Source organism: Eleginops maclovinus, chromosome 8 (genome assembly GCF_036324505.1).
Source record: "Eleginops maclovinus isolate JMC-PN-2008 ecotype Puerto Natales chromosome 8, JC_Emac_rtc_rv5, whole genome shotgun sequence".
Taxonomy (NCBI): Eukaryota; Metazoa; Chordata; class Actinopteri; order Perciformes; family Eleginopidae; genus Eleginops; species Eleginops maclovinus.
In genome coordinates this window covers 18,130,676-18,152,227 of record NC_086356.1, presented here as the reverse complement: position 1 = coordinate 18,152,227, position 21,552 = coordinate 18,130,676, and the positions used below count along the sequence as shown (strand labels likewise).

At 42.4% G+C, this 21,552-nt stretch overlaps 1 protein-coding gene across 1 annotated transcript in view; it reads left to right on the top strand.

Annotated features, from left to right (window-relative positions):
- The window catches only part of col5a1 (procollagen, type V, alpha 1), a 78,441-nt gene that overhangs the window by 9,890 nt on the left and 46,999 nt on the right, over positions 1–21,552 (top strand). The window contains exons 2-4 of the mRNA XM_063888937.1: positions 6,326–6,493; positions 12,553–12,766; positions 13,343–13,505. Coding sequence (XP_063745007.1) covers positions 6,326–6,493; positions 12,553–12,766; positions 13,343–13,505 — 545 coding nt within the window. The remainder of the gene's footprint in view (positions 1–6,325; positions 6,494–12,552; positions 12,767–13,342; positions 13,506–21,552) is intronic.

The following is a 21,552-nucleotide window of genomic DNA, read 5'->3' as shown; positions in this document are numbered from 1 at the left end:
TGAACTTCACTTCCCTGCAGAGTTTACAGGTGGAGCAGCAGTGGTTCATTAAACTAAAGTGCGGAGGTGTGTGTGATTGCTCACCATCCTGCTCCCTGACATCCCATTCAGTTTGTGCTGGCTTTAGTTTACTCATGGGTTGCATGTGTGTGTTCTCTCACAGGAAGTCCATGCACTGCAGTGTATGTAATGCGTTCAATCGAGCAAGCATAATGCCTGCTGTATGATTTCCAGGTCTGGTCACATTATACACATTATCATATTCTTAAACCTGAAAACTTTACGCTGAATAATTTAGCAGGAAGTGTTTAAAGAATTCACGCTGTTTTTATAAGCAGAAGAGGCCTCTACTTCCACAAACTTATTAAAAGTTAGCACACTTTTATGAGATAAAACATTAAAAAAAGGTTATGGAATTATTTCAGACTCTATATGCTGTGTACATATTATTCAGTTCTTCTGTCAAGATCTATTAGACATGTTTTAAACGAAGTAAGCTGCAATTTCCGCATTTTATTGCATAATAATTCCACTTTTTAATTATAAAACAATGACTTCATTACTTCCCTTCTTAAAGTAACATAGTCTTGCTTCAAGTAATTAGAGTCAGGCCTTAATTGTAACCTGCTGTACTCACAGTGAGGCTCCAGCTTCACAGAAACAGTTGGCTTCAGTTAAAGTTTTATAACAGAATCAGGTGAAATAATAAATAAAAAAAACACTCCTGTCTATGATGCGCTCTAGGAGGGGGAAGTCTCTCATTGGGCATTCTTGTTTTCAGCTGTGCCGGTCTCCAAAGAGAGGCAGGGTCCTCTTTATGGCTGCTAATTACTCCTTGTCCTCAGCGCCAGGTCAAGCATGTGCCTGGAGAGTCAGGCCTCACTTTGGGAAGAGCTGCAGGAGGATAGGGGGGGCAGAAAGAGCGAGAGAGAGGAATGTTAATCCCCCCCCCCCCATGAAAAAGTCCTAATTCACAGGTCCGGCACCCCTCCTCCTGTCAAATGAAATGGTAACATCTGCAAGTGTTGTTGCTGAATATGTTGCACATTCTCAGGGATCAGGGTTGAGGTATGGGTTTGGGGAATGGGATCCACCACAGTCTTGGCTCCGAGCCGAGGGCTGGATTATGAAGCTTACAAAAAGTTAGAAAGAAAGTCTAATGAGGTAGCAAAAACGGCACCATACCCTTGTCATGTAGACTCACCACACAATTTAAAATAATCCAAACTTAAGCTTTACACTTTTTTATGAATTCATTATCCTTTACTATGCTGCTATCACCCAGCCCATGTCTGACCAACAAACCAGTAAAAAGACGAAAACAAAGTTAAACGGCTCCTTTAAGCACATCGCATCAAAGAAATGGCGCCTTGCTTACTAATTTGTATACGCCTACAAGTTGCCACTTTTACCGGCTTTGGAAAGCCCTACTTTGGGGTTAGAAGCGGATATTTACACCTCAGTTATCTAAGTACTTAAGAGCTAGTTGTGTTGTGTAGAGCTTGAGGAAAATGGGTTTCATAAGTGTAGATGCATGAATTCTGTCTGATTTCTTCTTTGAGTTATTAACCAAAATGACGTATAACGAATAGCTTAGCTCCCCCATCTTTAAATCTTCCTTTTAAGATGTCATGTCCTTGTGTTTCAATTGGTTTGTAGTATGCAGCAATGGCCAAATGCGACATCCAATATAGTTCCCTAGAATATCAATGAATAACATAACAGGGAAAGGATATGTTATTACATTCTTCTGAAGACCATTAAGGCCTAAAGGATGCACTGTATTTTTCAGTATTGCTCTTTTCCTGATTGCATGAAGGTGTTTAAAGCATCAGAAGAAGGATCGCCAGGAGCGAATGTACACAGGACCGTGTCATATAAACACTTTCTGTGTACCTGCGGAAAACCTGCCTCTAGGATGTGAGGGGCTGTGGTCAGACGGAAAAGCAATTTTAGCTTCTAGCGCCAGAGGTGTTGGTCTCTTGAGGGATCTTTCACGCTAAGTGGGTAAACATCTCAGCTTAACAAGGTGGGACTGAGAGCCGTACCTGTGGCTTAGGATGTGGTCGGGAAAACTTCCCCTGGAAGGTCGACTGCCAGTGGCAGAAATCCATGAATGAAGGTGTGTAAGGATACGTTAGAGAGGGAGGGAAATGGAGCTCATGATGTTTATGTTTAACCTTACTTTCATTTCCCACTGAGAAAATGTCTCTCTGCATCAGGTGAGGCATTGTTTCTCAAATGGGGTTTCCATAGGTCTATTATTGTGCAGTTGGCATCTGGACGAGATATTATGCTATCCTTTCACCTTCCTCCTCTCTTCCTGTAAGCTGCTAATTGGCCCTCTCCACCTGGCTCACCTCCAGGTGACCCAGAAGAGGCCCTGTGGTAGCTTTTAGATCCATCAGGGATGGGAAAACTATGAATAAACATGAATTTAACAGATCCCACATGAGGAAAAAGGAAATTGGAAAGTGGAAATGTTAGAGAAAAGGCTGATTGATGGATGCAAAGGGGTGGAATGAGGGGCATCCCGATGACAATTGTTTCCTTCCCAAAAGCTGCTGATCTTCATGGGATTAGTTTGTGTCAGTGTAGATTAGAAAAAGCAACACTCCTCAGCAGGGGTCGTGACACGGTTAGCATCGACTGGATGCTCCTTAGACTTCCCCCTTTTTCCCTTCTCTCCCCGTGGTGCTCAGCTGGCTCTTACTATGATGCAGTTATTGTTATTATGACATGAGCGTTTGATGCTGTTGCCCAAAGGAACTTATTTGAAGCATTTATCATTGTTTGTGTGTTTGATCTGTAAAGTAAACACATGTTTTTTGCTTGTTGGAAACATCTAACCAACAGAGTTGGCCTTCAGCTACTTCTGTGTTTAGTTTGTGTGTGGACTGGGTTTGTTCAGAATGGTTTTATTTCATTTTGGTTCACTCTGTGTAAACCCACTATTTCTGCTTATTGCAGATAAAAATGATGCTTCCCTAATTTCATTTCTATTAGTCATTATGTGATGGATTGATCCAAATATTTCCGAAAACTCTAAAAGATCTAAAGGTACATGGTTTTAGAGAGTAAAATATTTTACTTTAATCCATTTCTGTTAGGGTTTTGGCACTCAAATGCAAAGCATGACACACTGACAAGTTAAAATGATTAAGTTGATATAATACCAAAATACTCTTTTAATCCGATGAACCACTTTGGTCAAATTGAAGATTTGTGGACAAAAAAACAACATTATATGTTGACAGACTTTGAAAAACTTAAGATATCTTCTAAATTAGACGTTCATTTCAGCCTTTTTAAGGATCTAAGTGTTTGTAGCTGTCACCACCTGAGTCTCTAGCAGCAGGACTTTGTGGAGTCCATTTAAGGAGATGGGAGACTGAGTGGTAGGAAGACACTTCATGACTTAAGAGGAGACTGAGAAGGGAAGCTATAACAGTCTGAGAATCAAAGACTGACCTTATGTTTGAGTTTGAACCGCTGCAACTTTATTCTGTTGCTCAGGTTTAATGTGACATGTAGGCTCATCTACTAGACGTTGGTCGCTGTGCTTGTTGGACAATTAAGTTTTTTCCATGCCTTATATGGACTCAATCTGTGCACCCGCCATTGATCAATTAATCTATTTCCCAGGGGAATAATGCGCTGTTGAATGTTGGCAGGTCAGAGGGAACTTCTGATGTGTTGAAGCAGACTGTTGTAGCTTTTACAGACACCATTTGTGGCTGTCTGAGAAAAGGGCAAACAAGGTCCTTGTTAAAAAGGGTATCACATTAAAATGCTGCATGTGCCAGTTTACGAGGCACTTCTCTGTCAAGAAACCATAATCCAGTCTGTCTGTCTCAATAAAAATTGGTTCTGATTTATGGAAGCTCTGGTTGGATATTTGATTGTTAAAATCCTTCATGTAATCTGAGGATAGATGCCAAAGATTTTGCAGTTTTTTATTTGAAAAAAATACAAGACTATACTTTTCTAAGACATGTAGTTTTTCTCAATTCTTTATTCAACCTTACAAAGGATTATTTGGTCAAAAGCTTGAATGCATTCAGGCCATTGAACACCTCAGTTGCTAGGGCGACCAATGTAGCAGAGTCTCAGAGAAATACAGCGAGATCTAATTTCTTTCATACCTTCTTCAACAGCGAAAACTATGTAGAGCACATTTTTGATTGATATGCCAAGCATTTTGAACAGAACTGAGTTTCCCATCCTTTGGGCAGTCCTTCATATTATTCCACTGTTGCTGAGCACTCAGAGACGAGCTCATTAAATGAACGTCCTTCATCACCCCGTTGGTGAATGATAGACATTTTCTGGCTGGAGGGAGTTTCTGTCTGTCTCTTCATTAGGAGTCGATGACAGACAAAGCTGTTTGGACCCTCACCTGCTTAGGCCCTGTCATCCTGTGGTATGCATTCCCAGGAACATAAATATAGACTTTTGCTTTAATGCTGGACTAGGTGGATCTGGAAGCCGATGGGTGTGATGCTTGGATTCATATTATTTTACCCAGATGAGTGTGCCTCTGCCTAATTTGTCCCCAGAAATATGTCCCACATGTGCAGAAACCAAATTAGAGAGATGTGATTGGATAACAGACTCCCTCCAAGACAGGGAGTGAGGGCTGGCTTAGCAGAGGGATAGAAAGAGTGAGAAGAAATGAGAACATCCTGACCAACACTTCATTTATCTGACCAAAATCTAACACTTTCTCCTCAAAATGCCTTTCACAGACTGTGTATAGTGTGTGTATACACTGATATAAACTGTTGATAAGTGTGTTTGTATTTGAACTCATTACAGTTCATTACAAATGATTCACCATCTTGGAGGGAATTATCTTTATTATCATTTTCTTTGAAAAATATGTTTTTTTAAAATGTGATTTTACGTGGCAAACAAGCTTTTTTCTTTAATCTTTAGTCTAAAATAAGATTTGTAGGCTGGGACGTGTCTGCAGAAATACCATACATGATGGGCAATGGTATTTTGACACCTATTTAGCCTTTAACAAATTGCAATGACTAATGTCTGTGCTGCAAACTCGAGTTATTTGTGGTTACTTTTGACTAACTCTTGGTCTTGTATACTCTCAGTGCACTTCCTTTACTTAAGTATTTGTCTTGTTGATGAGTAAATAATCTAAGCAATCCAACTGTACAGCAGGTAGTATTCTTTCCACCATCACTGTACAGCTGTGGAGGAACACGTGCAGCCTGAAAGTTCTTAAATGGAGACCACTGTTAAAGAATGTCCATTTTTTTTTTAATTGATCTGCGCTGCACGTGATGTGTAATGACATCCAGCTGGAGGTTGTTGCAGGGTGAGGCAGAATGTACAAACACTCTCGCTCTGCCCATTCGCCTTTGCACTTTTTCCCAGCATCCCTTTCTCTCTCAGATGGATGGGGCTATTGAAGGTTTTTTTTTCTCTCTCTTCTGAACGGTGTGTGTGGTCTTTGTAGCCTGACACTGGGACTTCTGTACCTGTGTGTGTGTGCGTCCTTTTTTACTTGCTACGGGGTTGCCTTTAACGCTCCACATTCCCCCAACAAAAAAGTCCAGCTGAATTCCACAGCATACTTTCCTTTGTTTTATTTTCAAAACTTACGTGCCATAAAACCCTGCTGCTGTGTTTGCTTCTTCACTTTAGTGTTTGCCCTCCTTTAAAGCCCCCTGACAGTCCCCTTTGTCAACGTCCCTATAGACATGACCCAGTGTCCTTTTCTGCACAGATTCTTGGGACTGGATGCTAAAGGATGTTGCGTGAAGCTTGTTGTGTTCGCGCCTGGCTGCAGGAACAGCTGTTTGTCCTGGGTGGTTTTGGCATGCGCGGGTGCGGTCCCAGGGTCAAACCCCATTTCACATTGTTCTGACCTACTGTACTGCTGTGGTGGAATGGTCACAGTCGGGACGAGTGGCCTGAAAGAGTGCTAATTGCACGGTTGTGGCCAAAGGGAGGCAGCGGTAGACTTAGCCATAGATGAAGGATGGGTTTTGCTGCCGCTGTAACCCATGATCATGGTGACCTATAAACGGGCACATCTCTGTTTAGTGTCTAAATGGATCACTCAAATCTTTCTGGACCACAACAGGGAGCTCTCCTGCTGAGTAGCTATTCTTATGAGTCAGCAAAAGACTGAAAATAGAGGAAATGATCATAATCAAGGCTTGTTTGATATACAAAGCTGTCAAAGGGTTCTATATATATTTTGGTACAAAAGACATGGACTGTACATTTGGAATGTGTGCTATGGAATTTGTTATGATACCAAACTAATATGATTTTTGTCTCTTTCTCCTCTTTGCAGTGGAACCAGCAGACCTCTTGAAGATTTTAGATTTTCACAGTTTACCCGATGGTGTGCGAAGAACAACGGGTCTCTGCTCACATCGGAGGTCCACACAAGGACCCGATGTCGCTTACAGAGTATCCAAAGACGCTCAGCTCAGCGCCCCCACCAAACAGCTGTATCCAGGTGACTGTCTGACACAAATGCAAATCCAAGAATAAATACTAATATCTTTCTAAAAGCATTTATTTTTCAGTCCAACCATCTCAAATGATTTTTGTACTACTTCTCCAATCATCCCTAAGGATATTTTCCTTAGATCTTTACAATTTCATCTCTCATGTTTTCTCTTAATAAGTCTTAGGATATGGTCAGCTTTATGATCTTTTACCCCACATCAGATTGGGTTTATAACATTTAGCTGGGCTGGAAAGCAATTTGTATTTGCTCCCATCTAGCCTGTTTCCGCCCCCTCCCTCCAGGCAGCAGTTTTATTGGCTCGTTCACCTCGATTATTTATTTAAAATCCATCTTATCTTTATTGGATTTTATTCTAGGTATGCTTTTTCATGTTGTATTCAGCTGCAAACTAACTTTTTAAAAACTGTTTCCATACATCCTTTACTGGAAAACATCTGGAAAATGCTGGTAAATAAGTTAATCCCGTTGCTTCGTCACACACATTCAAATTTGAACATAATTTAGGGATGGATAAAGAGAATGCGCTCTAATTCCCCCCTTGAAAACGCACACCAGATGCATGAGAAATCCAGCCCTGTAATATTTGTTGCTGTAGGAGGAGCCGGACGATGGAAAAGCAGTGCAAAGAGCGGTGGTAGAGGGGAGGGGAAGTCTGGGGTTCCACTTTTGCCTTGTTCTATTGTGCTGACGTGGCTCTGGGTTTCTGCTTTATGGAGCAGCAGAAGAACTTTCCTCTCTCTCCTCCCTCTCCTGCTCCTCTCCCTCCTCTCTTTATTTTCCCTCAGCGCAGTCATTTTCCCCTCTATCATTTCTCCTCACTGCCTTGCACTGTTTTCTCCCTTTTATCTGTTGAGGCTCCATTTTTCTGTTTGCTTTTCTTTCAATTCAAAACCATTATTCCCCAACCCCAGACAACCAACTTCTGAAATGTTTGGTTTTACTGCAGCATAAAGAAATTTAAAAAAGGAGCAGTGATGTTGATGCAGAATAGAGGGGGAATAATAACCCTTCCTGTGAGCTAATCTCCCACAAAGCTCAGATTGGATAACAGCCCCCATTCAAAGTCTTTGGGGGTGTTGCATTTGCCTCAGAGGACCTTTGATCCGTGTCATGGCTCTTCTTTAGGGCTTAAAATAGAGCCACAGAGCTCATGTGGCCTGCGTGTCCTATCATGCTCTCCAATCAAACAAATACTGTTCACTTTGAAGCGTGGAACAGCAGAGCCCATATTGAGTCTCTGTTTGGATACACATGCTGTAATTATACACATGCTACTCTGGATCATCTGAAATAACAGTTTGCATAACACAAAGCAACGATGAGGAGTTCAGAGTCGGCACCACAATGTCTTAAGGTGGAAACAGTATAACTAGCTTTTAAAAATCTACTTGTAATGTCCCTCCGTTGCCTCATCATTAAGGAAATGTACGGCTAATATGTTCCAGAGGGCAGCTACACTTGTGAGATCATTTTATCCATCTGTTTTCTCCTCTTAAGTTTGCACTGAGTTATGACTTTGGCCCGGAGCCTGGAGGTGTAATTCGCCTAAATTATCATCCCTGCATCCTGCCTCCTAAAGGTTAGACATATGCCACATATAGAACACAACGGAATGCAAACGTGCTTTTTTTGTTATGGCTATAATGTCGGTAATGAAAGCCACAGTAGCTCTGATTTGAGAACACACAGGCCCGTGACCCCGTAACCACAGACAGTCTGTGATGATGATGTGTTGGAAAAGAGCAAGTGCAGACATGCAATCATTAGGCAAACATGTGGAAGAGATGATTCATTTTAAACTACTGAGGGACTGAACACAGAGCAGTCCTTTCTTACCTTTTTACGATGTGAGGGAGAAGTGAGGAAATGAAGTCGTCGGCCCTCAATAACTTCATAACACTCACTTCCCATGTCTCAATAGATGGTTTCTTCTTGAAAAGCCCACTGTATATAAATCTATGATAAATCACATGCACGTTACCATTTACAAAATCAAATGTAGCTTTGAGGATTCAAGCAGGAACGTTTTTATTTATGTCATAATTAGTCCATACAAGAGAGAATGATGCAGTGGCTCTTATATTTTCCATGAATGGGGTTTGCTGTCACTTCCGACTTGTGGTCTGGGCTGCTGTGGTTAGATGGCATCAGACCCTCAGTGTGTGCACTCTGCTGCTGCCTACAGTGAGATTAAATGGCTTGTCACGGGCTGTAAAAGCAATATTAGTGCCTGTACTTAGTATTATAAAAACTAATTGAAAACCTGGCCAAAATTGTGCGTTCTATTACCGTTTATTTATGAGATTTGACACAAATTACAGAAAAATGACATGCGCATAATTTAGTTTTTTATTACAGAAAACAAAAACCAAACTTCAGAAAATGTTTACAATTAAGACATTCTTAATGACATGTATAAGGGGACGATGCATGATATAGAACATTTTGCCCAAACCCAATACATTTTATACTTGTTTTTGCCAAGGCCTATCCCATTAGTTTGCTCAGGATGTTACTGCAGCATTATTGAAATGTGTATTATTTTAAGTATGCACTGTGTTTTATGATATGTCAGGATTAAGATAAATATTGTGTTGGTGGATTAAAAAAAAACATAATGACGTCATCAAACATTGAGCTTCATTGGAACACCTCACTAGAACCATGACGTTGACTTTAGTGTTAGGTATTCTGGCCTTGAACTTGAGTGCTACCTTTCCACACGCAGGTCACACACATCCATCCCCCTCTCTCTTTGTCCACGTTTCTCCCTTTTTTTCCGCACGCAAACAGGTACACTTGTTGTCTCTGCAGCAATGTGCAATCCCACTGGAATGCTGCGTCTCCATACAGAGGGAGAGATTTGGACACAGCGATGACTGAATGACCAATTACAGGACACAAAACTTTCTACCCCATTTACCTGCCTGTATGCACACTGACAGATGGTGGAGAGGATCAGTTATCGTGCTGCCCCTCCTTGACGTTTCAGGTGTTTTCAGAGATGATGTAAAGTTTGATAGATGAAGAAGAAGAAGAATTTAGATGTCAAAGGCCTCCAGTGTGAAATCAGGAAACCAGTCTCTTTGTCTTATTCAACCTCTTAAAATGACCTATCTCCATCAACGCATGAGCTGGAGTTCTCCCTCTAAAAAAAAGTCCAGCAGAAATAGAAGCTAGCTATAACAATTTACATACTTCATCGAAATAAAACACAACTTTAATTGGTTACTTTATCTGGAGGAAATTGCCGGGTCATGCCTGATCGGCGGGTCGAGTTGTCTGGGCTTGTGTACTTTCCCAGGCCTTTTGAGTCCGACACTGATGATGATGATGGTGCTGCCAGTGTAAACTCTCAGGCCTTCTGGCACCAAAGCCTCTCCATTCCCACAAACACATACACACACTAAATGAGGAATGAAGTATCTCTCATCTGGTGGCCTGGAAGCTGAGAGACACATTCCAGAGAAACCCAAGCTTTTCTAACCCCCTTGCTGATCCACTTTTCCATGAGGTCCTGAGGAGAGAGTAAAGAGGAAGGGTCCCTGAACTATCTCTCTCTTCTCATCCAAATTGAGGTTATTTTAGGGCATCTCAGTCTTCCTATGGCGGGGATGACAGGACATCAGTCCACAAATGAGAAACCCAAAATGCAGCTTTAATTCAATTCACAGACTCTAAATTTGCAATTTTGAAGGATTATGTTTACCAAAATAAATCACAAAGACCGAAATTAATCCCTTGTATCCGCCTGGTTAATTCCAGCAGTGGCTCAGTCAGTAGGGGTTTGGACTGGGAATCGTAGGGTCGCCGGTTCAAGTCCCCGAACAGACTTGAAAATATGGAAGGTGGACTGCTACTTGGAGAGGTCCCAGTTCACCTCCTGGGCCCTGCTGTGGTGCCCTTGAGCAAGGCACCGGACACCTCCAATCCCCCTCCCCATTGCTCCCCGGGCGCTGCACAATAGCTGCCCACTGCTCCTAGTACTAGGATGGGTTAAATGCAGAGGACAAATTTCACTGTGTGTGCTCTGCTGTGTGCATGTATGTGACTAATAAAGAGGGTTTCATCCTCCGATTCTATCTATCTATCTAATTGGATACAGCATTTAATGGGTTCTTCCTTGGCCAAGCTGGGCAAACAAACCAGAGAAAAAACAACAAATAAACAAACAGAGCGGAAAACATGTCATCTTTGGCAGATACAATAAAGTCCCACAATTAGTCAGTCTACTGTCTTTGTTCCCCGACTCCCTCTTTTTTTTTGTCCCATGGTGTCCCTTTCGCCCCCCAGCTGACCCTTGACCTCCACAAACAGCCTGTCCTGAGCCAGCGCTGAGTCATTGGCTTGACAGACATTTGCTCATGCAACAGGAAGGGAACTTTCCTTCATCTTTTCTCTTTATTTCCCACTGTCCTCTTTTGCATTTCGACTTCATGCATCTGTCTTCAAACTCCTACATCATATGGTTTTGAAGGGTCGTCCTTCTCTTATATTTTATTTTATTTTATTATGGTCTCCCTCTCTTGATGTCTGCCTTACACCATCCTGTCGAAGCATCTGTCAATTAAAGCAATCTTTCTCATATGATGCCAAGCTGAATTCCTGAGGGAGCACACTGCCAAGGCATGTGCTCTCCGCATGATGTGATGCCTGACATTAAAGAAGGAATCCTAACAAAAAAGGCAGGAAGACAAGACAGTGTAATGGAATTGTGGTATTAGAGACAGGAAGGCGAACAGACAGATGCTGACTGAGTGAAAGACAATGAGAAAGAAAAGTGAGCAGATGATGGAGCCAGAATGAATTTCCTTTTCCACTATTTCTTCCTAACTTCACATTTCCACTTTTGCCTTTCGCTGAAAGGTCTTTTTCTCCTCATCCTCTGACTGGGTAGTTATTCTAATTAAGCATTTTCCAGTCTGTCTCGTATTATTCTGTAAATGGCGGCAGGATAAGGGGGTTTGATGGCTGCATGAGTTGCTACAAAACCACCAAAGCCACAAAACCCGGCCTCTCTTTTCCGGCTGTCTGGAAATCTCTGCTCAGCCCGGCTAAGATCTGCTTCTGGAATCACAGTGGTTTCTTTGGATTTGTTCAATTTAATCCAGATAGTTGGTTTCTCTTAACAAAAGTGGAGTTAATAGCCAGATTGCCTCATTTTTTTCAAAATGTAAAGATCAGAAAGCTCTGTTTGCTTCAAGTGTGGTCTGTCTTCGACATTAGTGAGCAACAGTCTCCTCGGGTGGTTGGAAAAGACTGCCCTCTTTTTGGGGCGATGAGAACACCCCACTATGGGAATCTGTCTGGCAGATGTGCCCCACACATGAGCAAAATAGAGGAAATGGTTGAGGCTGTGCAGGGGAGCCATGCAGTTGGAAGAAAACATTTCCTTTTCATGTCTCTTTCTGAAACTTTTATGCGTTTCATCAACAAATTACCCTTGGTATTTCCATTTCCCTTTCATTTGTGCCTAAATCACCTTTTCCTGTAGTTTTTGTACTGCTATTTGCTCATCTCCAAACCCCCGCTGAAGCCCTCAGTGTCTGTTAGATTGATCAGCTGGAGGAGAAGAGGGAGGCGGAAAGGAGGGGTTTGAAGTATAGTTCCACCGTTCTCCCAGGATCACATGCTTTTGTCATTATGCTTCACATCCTGTGCTGGAAATGCTCCACTCATTCACTTCTGCTTCTAACTTTTGTTTTTCTATCCTCTGACCATCAGGCTATCCTGTAGCCTGCCAGCCATCTAATTCAGATTAATCCTGTTACATTTTGGACAATCCACAAATCGCTCTTGTTTCGTTACGGTGCTCAAAGCACATCTTCCAGATTTTTCCAATCGAAATCATCTGCTTTTTGTATTATTTCTTCCCATTAAGATTAACACTAATACATTTCATACTCCGTCTCCTAAATCAATAATGGGGTTACAACAACCCGAACACAAGCGTAGTATTCCATTCAGCTTATGATGATGAATGGTTACTGCTTCTTATAATTCTCCAAATCTCTTTCTTTCCAACCCGTGATCCGTCCTGCCAGGTGATGTGTTCCCGGAGGACTTTTCCATCCTGGCCACAGTCAAGCCTAAGAAGGGCAGCCAGTCCTTCCTGTTGTCTGTGTACAATGAACAGGGCATCCAGCAGCTCGGTCTGGAAGTGGGACGTTCTCCAGTGTTCCTGTACGAGGACCACACAGGCAAACCCAGCCCCGAGGACTACCCCCTCTTCAGAGGAGTCAACCTGGCTGACGGAAAGTAGGTGCACTCGTCTCTGAATTGACGAACCTCAAACAATTGCACAGTACTCAGCATTTTGTATTATTCTCCAAACAAAGTCCACGTGGATTTGTTAGACTTTGATGCTGGTTAGTATTGTAAGCACCTGGCTTCCTTTCCTTTTTTAATACAGATTTGTGAAATGCAATATCGTCAGTGTTTACTTGCAAAATGGCCCATTTAATAACTCATACTTCAAATGGATAGCCTAGCCTCCAAATGTTCTCCTTGAAGGCATAGTGTAGAATTTGTTTTACCTATGAAACAGGATTAAAAAGGAAAACTTTAAATCCCATCCCAAAAGGATTTTCAGGAGCTTAGGGGGCACAGAGAGGAGCTGTCATTTGCACAAACCACCCGCAACACACCGTAAAAAAAGCAAGCTGAAAATCAGTTTCTCTTTAGCAAATGAGATTCAATTGCACTTCAGACAAACAGAATGGGATATATTTGAATTTGAACAAGAGGCCCAACACAAAAGGGACTCTTGACAGTGTGTAAGTGGGCAGCTTGTAACCCAGTAAGTGTGTGAATTAACTTCACCTTCCTTTTCAGATGGCATCGAGTGGCCATCAGTGTGCACAAGCAGACCATCACCCTCATTCTGGACTGTAAAAAGAAGGCCACCCAGAAGCTGCTGCGAAGCCCCCACCCCATCATCGATACCAAGGGAATTGTAGTTTTTGGAACTAGAATACTTGATGAAGAAGTGTTTGAGGTAAGAAATATACTTCTATATCGTTTTAATGGTTTAACTTTATCATTTCTTCTATTATTGCACCATTTAGAGCTGTTTATAAGTTTTATTTTTAGCAGATGCACACTAGTTTACCACACGTTTCCATTTGGTATGTGTGTGTTTGAGTGTGATGAGTGAATTGATTTAAGACTATGAGAACTGATGCAATTTTGCACCTCGTTATCGGCTATTTTCAGAGGCTGTACTTAACAAGTCCTTTATTCAGGCCACCTTCATTTGATTTAAAGTCCTTAAGCAAATGAAATAAAGCAAATGAGATGCTTTATTCAAACTCCAGCACAGACACATGTGGCTGTGGTGTGATGGTCATCCCCAATCCACGCTATGCGCCTCATGGTGTAAAGAAAGGGGATTGTGGTAGCGTCCACATCCTCATCCCCCAAAGTCTTCTTACCACCCATTCACATGCACACAGGCGTCAATCATATTTAATTCAGGGTGCAACATATTCCAAATCTTACACACAAAAACAAAATGTCCCTTAATTTTGTTATGTTTCCAACTGTGCTGCATTTGTTTGCTCTGTGACTCTGCATCTGTTGTTGAAATAAGTTTTGCATCATTTTGGCTACCAAGCAGTTTAAGTCAAACATTTTTATTTCTGTTTGTGGTTTTCTGTCTGATTTATTTTTTTCTCTGAATTGCCTGCAACATTTTTTTGTTTACAGAGGATTAAGCTAGCGATGACAGGATTACATTATTAGAATACGGGCTTTCCTTCTTCCTTTTCCCCTCACTTTATGTGTGCTTTGTGGCTGGAGATGTAAGATAAATGTTAATCTGACAGGAAGCGCTCAGGGTGTATAATACCCAGAGATAACTGATCTCGACATTAAAAACGCTGGCCTTTTACCTAGTGCGAGAAAGAGTTGGTTTCCATAGCTTTTGTGTGGATATTTATTTTCTAACATGACCCCATATGCGACACACACACACACACACACACGCACACGCACACGCACACGCACACACACACACACACACACACACACACACACACACACACACACACACACACACACACACAACACAACACAACACAACACAACACACACAGAGAGGCACAAGGAATAGTGTTGTCTTTGTCCCGTCAGAGTTGTGCTTGTTTAAAGGGGGATTAGTCTGTGAGGCTGAGGCCCTCAATAATAATTAGTAACAGAGGCTGACTGATGTGACTGATGCTGAGCCAGCTGACCTTTAACCCCCCCTGCTGCTCGGCGAGAACGAACAAAAAGCTTGAAATATGACATCACTCCCCTCAAAATCCCTGGAGTTGCTCCGCCAAGCCATACGGGCGATTGATATATGACTGGATTTAAAACTTCACTTTGTGTTCTCTCTCAAAACTATTAATCATAGCCCTGCAAACAAAGCCAGATTTAAAAAAGACGGCATATCCTGTAATGTATGTGATTCCTTTCATACGTGTTAGATGTGGTTCATGAGAGAAGCAAGGAAGTGCAGCACTGTTTTATAACACATGGATTATGTTGGCATTCTAGGGAAAGTTGTTGACTCTTTAATGAGATGTTTTTAGTGTGTGTTGCATTTGAAATTCTGCCGTGACTTCATTTCTGACAGCCATCAAAGCTGTGGTAACAGTCCAACAGTTACCGTGGGAACAGACAGATATTTAGTGTGAGATGTTAAAAGCCCTCCTGCTGTGTGTCTGCCATTCGGGAGACAGGACAGGCTCCAGTGCGTGCTGAAAATGGAAAATATGCCACATAGTTTCCAAATTATGCTCAGGCTGCACTCCCTTCCTCCTCTTACTCCCTTCTCCCCTCTGTAGTTTAGTCTGATCCCGTGTTGACTTTACCCAGAGTCAGTTACCACCAAAGAGTAGAGAGCATGAAAACACACTAAACAAAACATATAGAAATTCACCAGGACGGCGATTAATTCAGCTGAGGGTACTATTTCCAGTCGATCTCACAGCATGAAAAAGGGTAATAATAAAAACACATTTGTACATTTGAGACATTGATATGATTTCACACGCGTTTTTGAGAGATCAAATTAATCATGCACAAGAAGCAAGGAAGGAATACCCCTGAAAAAAGTTTTTTAAAAATTAAAGGAGCGATATTAATCTGATATATCACATCTTCAGGTGCTGTAAATAGTGGGGGGACTCCTGCTAAGTTTCTTACAGCAGTCTCGGCCTTTTCTCTACATACAGCAGTCAGGAGGCAAGTAGTACTTACTGTGTGCTGAGGTGGTTTGTGGTTTGGTTCCTGCTATGGTTATTGTGGCCACAGAGAAAGCGTCTACCCTGTATAAGTACCATAATGTTATTTTTTTTCTCAGTAGCTTGAATAAGAGTACTGTAGCATGTGCCAGGAAAGACTATGAAGGTAATTAAGGTGATGATTATATCAGAAGACAGGTATTTTACCTGGTAATCAACGCTCATCTGTGGCAAATCAAATAGTAATTACATCTTAGTAATGACTGTAATGCGCATGGTAAAATCAGTCATTAAGAGCCAGTATCTTTATTAAAGTTCAGCTGATTTCTTTTAGTTCTGTTCTTGATGACTGTAGGGTCGATGTGGAAAGCATGTGTGTACTTCCAGTGTGTTTTCATCGCTGTTCAGAGTTTAGGGCCTCATTCCATCCGCGGAATGTGTCCCATGATTTCCATGTTGTTTCCCCCTGAGTGTGCCAAGAAAAATCAGAGATGATTTAATGCTGATCCTTCGGTTCTAAGTAGCATTCAGTGAAATAAATGACTGCGGTTAGTTTGAGGGAACACAAACGGGGGCAGATGGAGCACTTGGCCTAACTCGGGGGGGACCACAGGGGACCTGGAGTGAATCGAGGTTGCCGAGGTGGAGCTGTGCAAACACAGCACTTCTTGTCTGGACTCCATTGTTGGAACCAGAGCAGAGCCGAAGCCTCTGAGTCCAGGATGAATGTAGGAAGGGATGGGAAATATGGTAATAATCACGATAGTCCGGCTCAAATAGGATATTGTAATGGTTTCCAGTGATGCTTTTCATAAATGTTTAGACAATTACATTTTTGATGACTAATCATCAGTAATATGGCAGCTGGAACAGTCAGATAAGTTCAGAAAATAACTAGACTTTTCTGCAATGCAGCCTTTAAAGAGTTTCTATTCTACTTTTTGGGGATTTCCCTTTCCTGTGGTATGTTATATAGGTTTTAGTGCATGTAAATGGTCTGCAAAGGCTAAAATCCCAATATTCCCTCCAAAGAGAGGTTCTCTGCCCCACATGCCTAAAACCCCTCCGTTGGACTCATCTCTTTACCTCCATAAAATGATGACATCACAATGTAACAATCGGCAATCATCTATTGGCTAGCGCTCCAACACATTGTACGTAATTTGAGGGGCGGAACCTCTTAAGCGGTTTACCAATCACAACACAGCCGGCCAGCTAACCAATCAGAGCAGACTGGGCTCTGGTTTCAGACAGAGGGTGAAAAGAGGTGCTGCAGGACAGACAGTATGAGAACAATAAAGAGCTTTCTGAACATTAAAACCTTGAAAAATGTCACAGTACAGGCATAAGATACATCTTTGAACCTGAAAATGAGCTTAATATGTCCTCAATAAAAACATAAAAAGACACTAATGCAATTTTACTCTATCCAAATTGTAAGACGATATCTAGTCTCATATCCTGATACCGATATATCATCAATAAATTGCCCAACCGTTAATGTGGGATATCATATAGTGTAGTTTTCGTCGCAGTATTTGGCACATTTTAGAGTTTGGAGCAGAGAGGATGAGAAGAACAAGATGTTCAGGACGGGCTGAGTGTGGGGGAGCGGGGAAGCTGGAGCAGCAGGTTCCGGTAGTGGAGCCAAAACTTTTGGGTCATTCTCTGGAAAGAATGAGGAGCTCTCTCCACACTGATGTCAGTGTTGGAACAGCAACCGTACCGCATGACATCATCCAGAGGTTTCCTTGGTATCCGCTGATAGACTGATGGTCTGCACAGGGGGGGAGGTAAGGGTGGGGGTGGGTACATGTGTGTCGGTTGGTCGTGATAATTCAGGGAGGATAGTTAGGAAAGTGTGATGCGTTTAAGAAAAGCATGGATGGTAGTTGGAATGAGTGGGGGTGTTCAAGGCTGTATGATAAGAGTAATGGTTGGTGGGGCCTTTAACGGGGCTGCGATGAAGCGCGTTGTGTGGCTCCCATAATGCAACCAGAGCCAGGAAAAAGTAGTAAAAACATGCGCTGGATGCTCGTTAAGAGTTTAATACTGCGATGGCATGATGAGTTTTACACATCCTGTTTCCTTGTCTCCACCTCAGGACTTCAGTTCCTATGTTCCTGCCGTCTACTCAGCGCCTCTTATTTACAGTCATTTTAGGTTTACATGTTTTCAACTGGAGATGCTCTCTTGATTTATATCTTGAGAGTTTGCAGAGAAGTCAACAGCACTTTCCATACTTCCAGGAGATTTTCCAAATTCAGAATCCAGTTTGAGCCCATCTTGGCCCAGTTCTGAGGTCGTGGTTAAATCGGTTTTATTGATGTTTCAAGGTCTTGACTAGGCATCAGTTTTATTTTATTATTAGCTTAATTTAATAGCTTTAGTGACATTTTAAAATCAGTGTGAGAATGTGCCTGGCCTCTTCAATTTAGTTTTTAAATCACCTCCTGGGTGTTAGGGTTAGCAGCGTTCTATTGAATGGTAATAGATGGGTTATGTTTCTCTCGTAGAGCTCTTTAAGAGGAGACCTGGATAACTGATGCCATGCTTTCGTCTCATGATTAGTGTGGTGTCAGAAAAATGTAGGGGTATTTAGGTCCCTGTTACCATGAAGAACTAACATGTATCTTGGAATATTATATCTGATGCCAAGCAAACGGTTCTGACAAGCTTTTTTTTTAAGGATTTGCAAGTTAGTGAGAATTAAGTGATGGTGGCCTTGGTGAAGATCTACGCTCAGAGGTCTGATCAAGACAATTTAGTTATTTGGGCTTCTCTCATTGGTATAAACGAGTTGAATCAAGACCTTTCGAACTGAACATTACAACCTTGATGTCGGTCGTATCTACTGCAGAACTGTTGTATTAGACTGCGTCGGTTTTACTTAGGCATGCCTAATAAACAGGCCAGTTTAATTTATAAGTGCAAATGTGTATGTTTTTTTCTGTCAAACTGCAGTTTTCCCACCGTTAAAATCAAGTCAGTGGATAATCTGTGAACTACAATCTTACCCAGCTGGGTTTAGACACAGTGATCGAGATGTTGGGATCTAGATGAGATTGGATTATTGTAATGCAGTGTTCATTGCTTCAGTTACATTTGTCTGCATTATCTTGTCCAATGGCATGCTTGACTGTCAGAAAACACTGCCTCTATACATTTCAGACTGAGGAATTGGTCACCCTAGGGAAGATGGAGTTTCCATTACGGATAATTAAGAGAATTTCCTTAACTCATGTCAGATGTTTGTCTTTCGCCCCCATATTCCCTCTTGTTCCTTTACTGTGTCAGCAAGCCCCAAAGTGTGCCCTCAGCACTTTTTTATGTAGATTTCAGCAAATGGCCAAGTCAAACATTTCGAAACCTACGTCGAGACGAGCCCACTCTGGTTACCCACCACCCCAACTGACCCGGGGGAAATGTGAATATGGCTGCCCGGAGTCCTCAGAGACGTGGATTTAAGATCTAATACAGGAGGGAGTGTGACGGGGGATGGGAGACTGAGGATTGAAATGATGGAGAGGCCTCCAAAAAAACAAGACAGAGCATGGAAGAGGTGCAGGAATGGTTAAGGTTAAGGGATGGCGGACGAGCTGTTTGTCTTGGCAGCTGCTCTGAGCGTTGGGATTTAGCTTCAGTCTGGAGGGGAAAGTGTATGCGGGTGAGAATGTGCCTGATGTCTGGAAAAGGTTTGATTCTGTAAATTTGTTGGTAGTGGAATATCTCTGTAGGCATACATGTGTTTTTGCTTTGATAGAAAAGGTGTTCCTTCTTTGTTTATGTGTCCATGTGCGTTTCTGATTTATAGCCTCTGTGTGGCGGGCTGACCTCTGCGATGTGTTGTTTGGTTTTCGTGGTCAGGTTGGAGTATGCCCAGGCGCTGGGTCTGCGAGAGTCGGCTGGCAGAGGGACCGCTGCCTGGCTCAGAGCTCAGGGGTGACTGTGTAAATATGTTGTGAAAGTAGCTCGCCTTAAAATGCAGCCAGAGCTCGGACCTCCCAGAGTCTTATCCTGCTCCGTGGGGCCCTCCTACCGACTTTTTTCCTCTGCTGACATATGATCCAGAATCTAGACTTGAGTTTTTCTCCTTTCAAGCTGTTGTCTTCGCCCTGTGAGACGCGTTAAAGGTAAACAGAGCCATTATCAGGTGTCCCTGGGGATATGAAGAATTATAGGGGCATTGATTTGCTCTGTTTACTCTATAGGCTGCTCTCGGCCAAGAAAGTGCAAACCCCCTTAACAAGGATCAGCAGGGGGTCTCCTGACATCACATAAAGACTTCCCTCTCATCAAATAAGCCTTTGTTAGACTCATTGACCTCATGTTTAAACTATGTGTGTGTATAAGAAAGATTCAGGCAGTTCATTTTACTACATTTTAGCCACTGGTGATTTCGAAACTGCATTAATATGACTTTTGATCCCATCCGTCATATCTTTTTATTCACTAGAGTGTACACGATGAACTCTGTCCACCCTGCTGTGGGTCAGGTTCAGATGGAGACACGTTTGGCTTTATGCACATTAGAGCGCTCTCCTGCCCCCACCTGGACACAACCAGAACACCCAGCAAGTGTGTGTGTGTGTGTGTGTGTGTGTGTGTGTGTGTGTGTGTGTGTGTGTGTGTGTGTGTGTGTGTGTGTGTGTGTGTGTGTGTGTGTGTGTGTGTGTGTGTGTGTGTGTGTGTGTGTGTGGGCCGAGCAAGGTGAGGTTGAGGAATGAAATAAAATCATTTAATGTGACATTTGAGTATTTGAAACAAAGAATGAATAGATACATCTGCACATGTTTGAGTGTTATCTATCAGTCTTTGTTCTGCTTCTGCAATCTAATCTGAAGCTCTGCACTCGCTTAGGGATCCACGTGCATGTCTCGTGCGCACCTGCGAGTTTCTTTCTTTAAGTATGTGAAGTGAGCTCGGGCCGTTGCTCACAGCCACAGGCAATGACTTTTCCACCAGAGCGTTTGGCCAGGAGAAGAGTCGTATTTCAGCAGAGTCCTGGGAGATGCTGACAGCAGCAACCCTGTTATTGTGTGAAAACTCTGCCTTAAGCACCACTCTGATGCGCCGCATGATGCTCCAAGAGAAAAAATGTCGCCGTCCCTTCTCAGATATGAAAGCTGATTGCATGTCTTTTATGGTTCCCTCAGGGGTCTGGGTGTGATTGTGTAATTCCGGGGTGTGCCCTGTTTGGGTGTGGGATCAGTGGTTGTCGCGTGTGTCGCTGTATTTAATCATTTTACAATATATTTCTGTTTATCTCACGCATCAGGTCCGTTGATGTGACCTAAACTGACGAATGAGCTATAATTTTGCTCTTTTTAAGTGTCGAGTTTACCAATCAGTGTTATCAAATTCCCTGACTCTGCACTGGTAGTACTTGCAGTGCGGGTTCCTGTCATCAAGATATAGAGTAGTAGCCCCTCATATCTGGTAGAGGAGAAGTTTCTCATGCTTTAATGTACTGCTGGAGTGAGTTCACTGTTCAGCGCCAGAATTCAAAATGAGAGTTTTGGCATTATCATACAGCTGGAGCGCAGTATAGGAATATTTACTGCTTCCCTACATCTGTATAACAGCAGCTTATATAACGTTTGGCACGGGAATCTATCGAGCGATGTGTTCTGAAAGAGCAGCTCAAAGAAAGGAAACCAGAACCAGATTTAGTGGTGGTCACGGTGGATCAGGACTTTGACAATAGTTTTACTGTGAAGGTGTGCAGCTTCATGGGGAAGTGTGTACCCTATGAACCTAACACAATGGGTTAGGGTTAGGGTTAAAAAAAAAAAAAAAACAGATGGATAAATA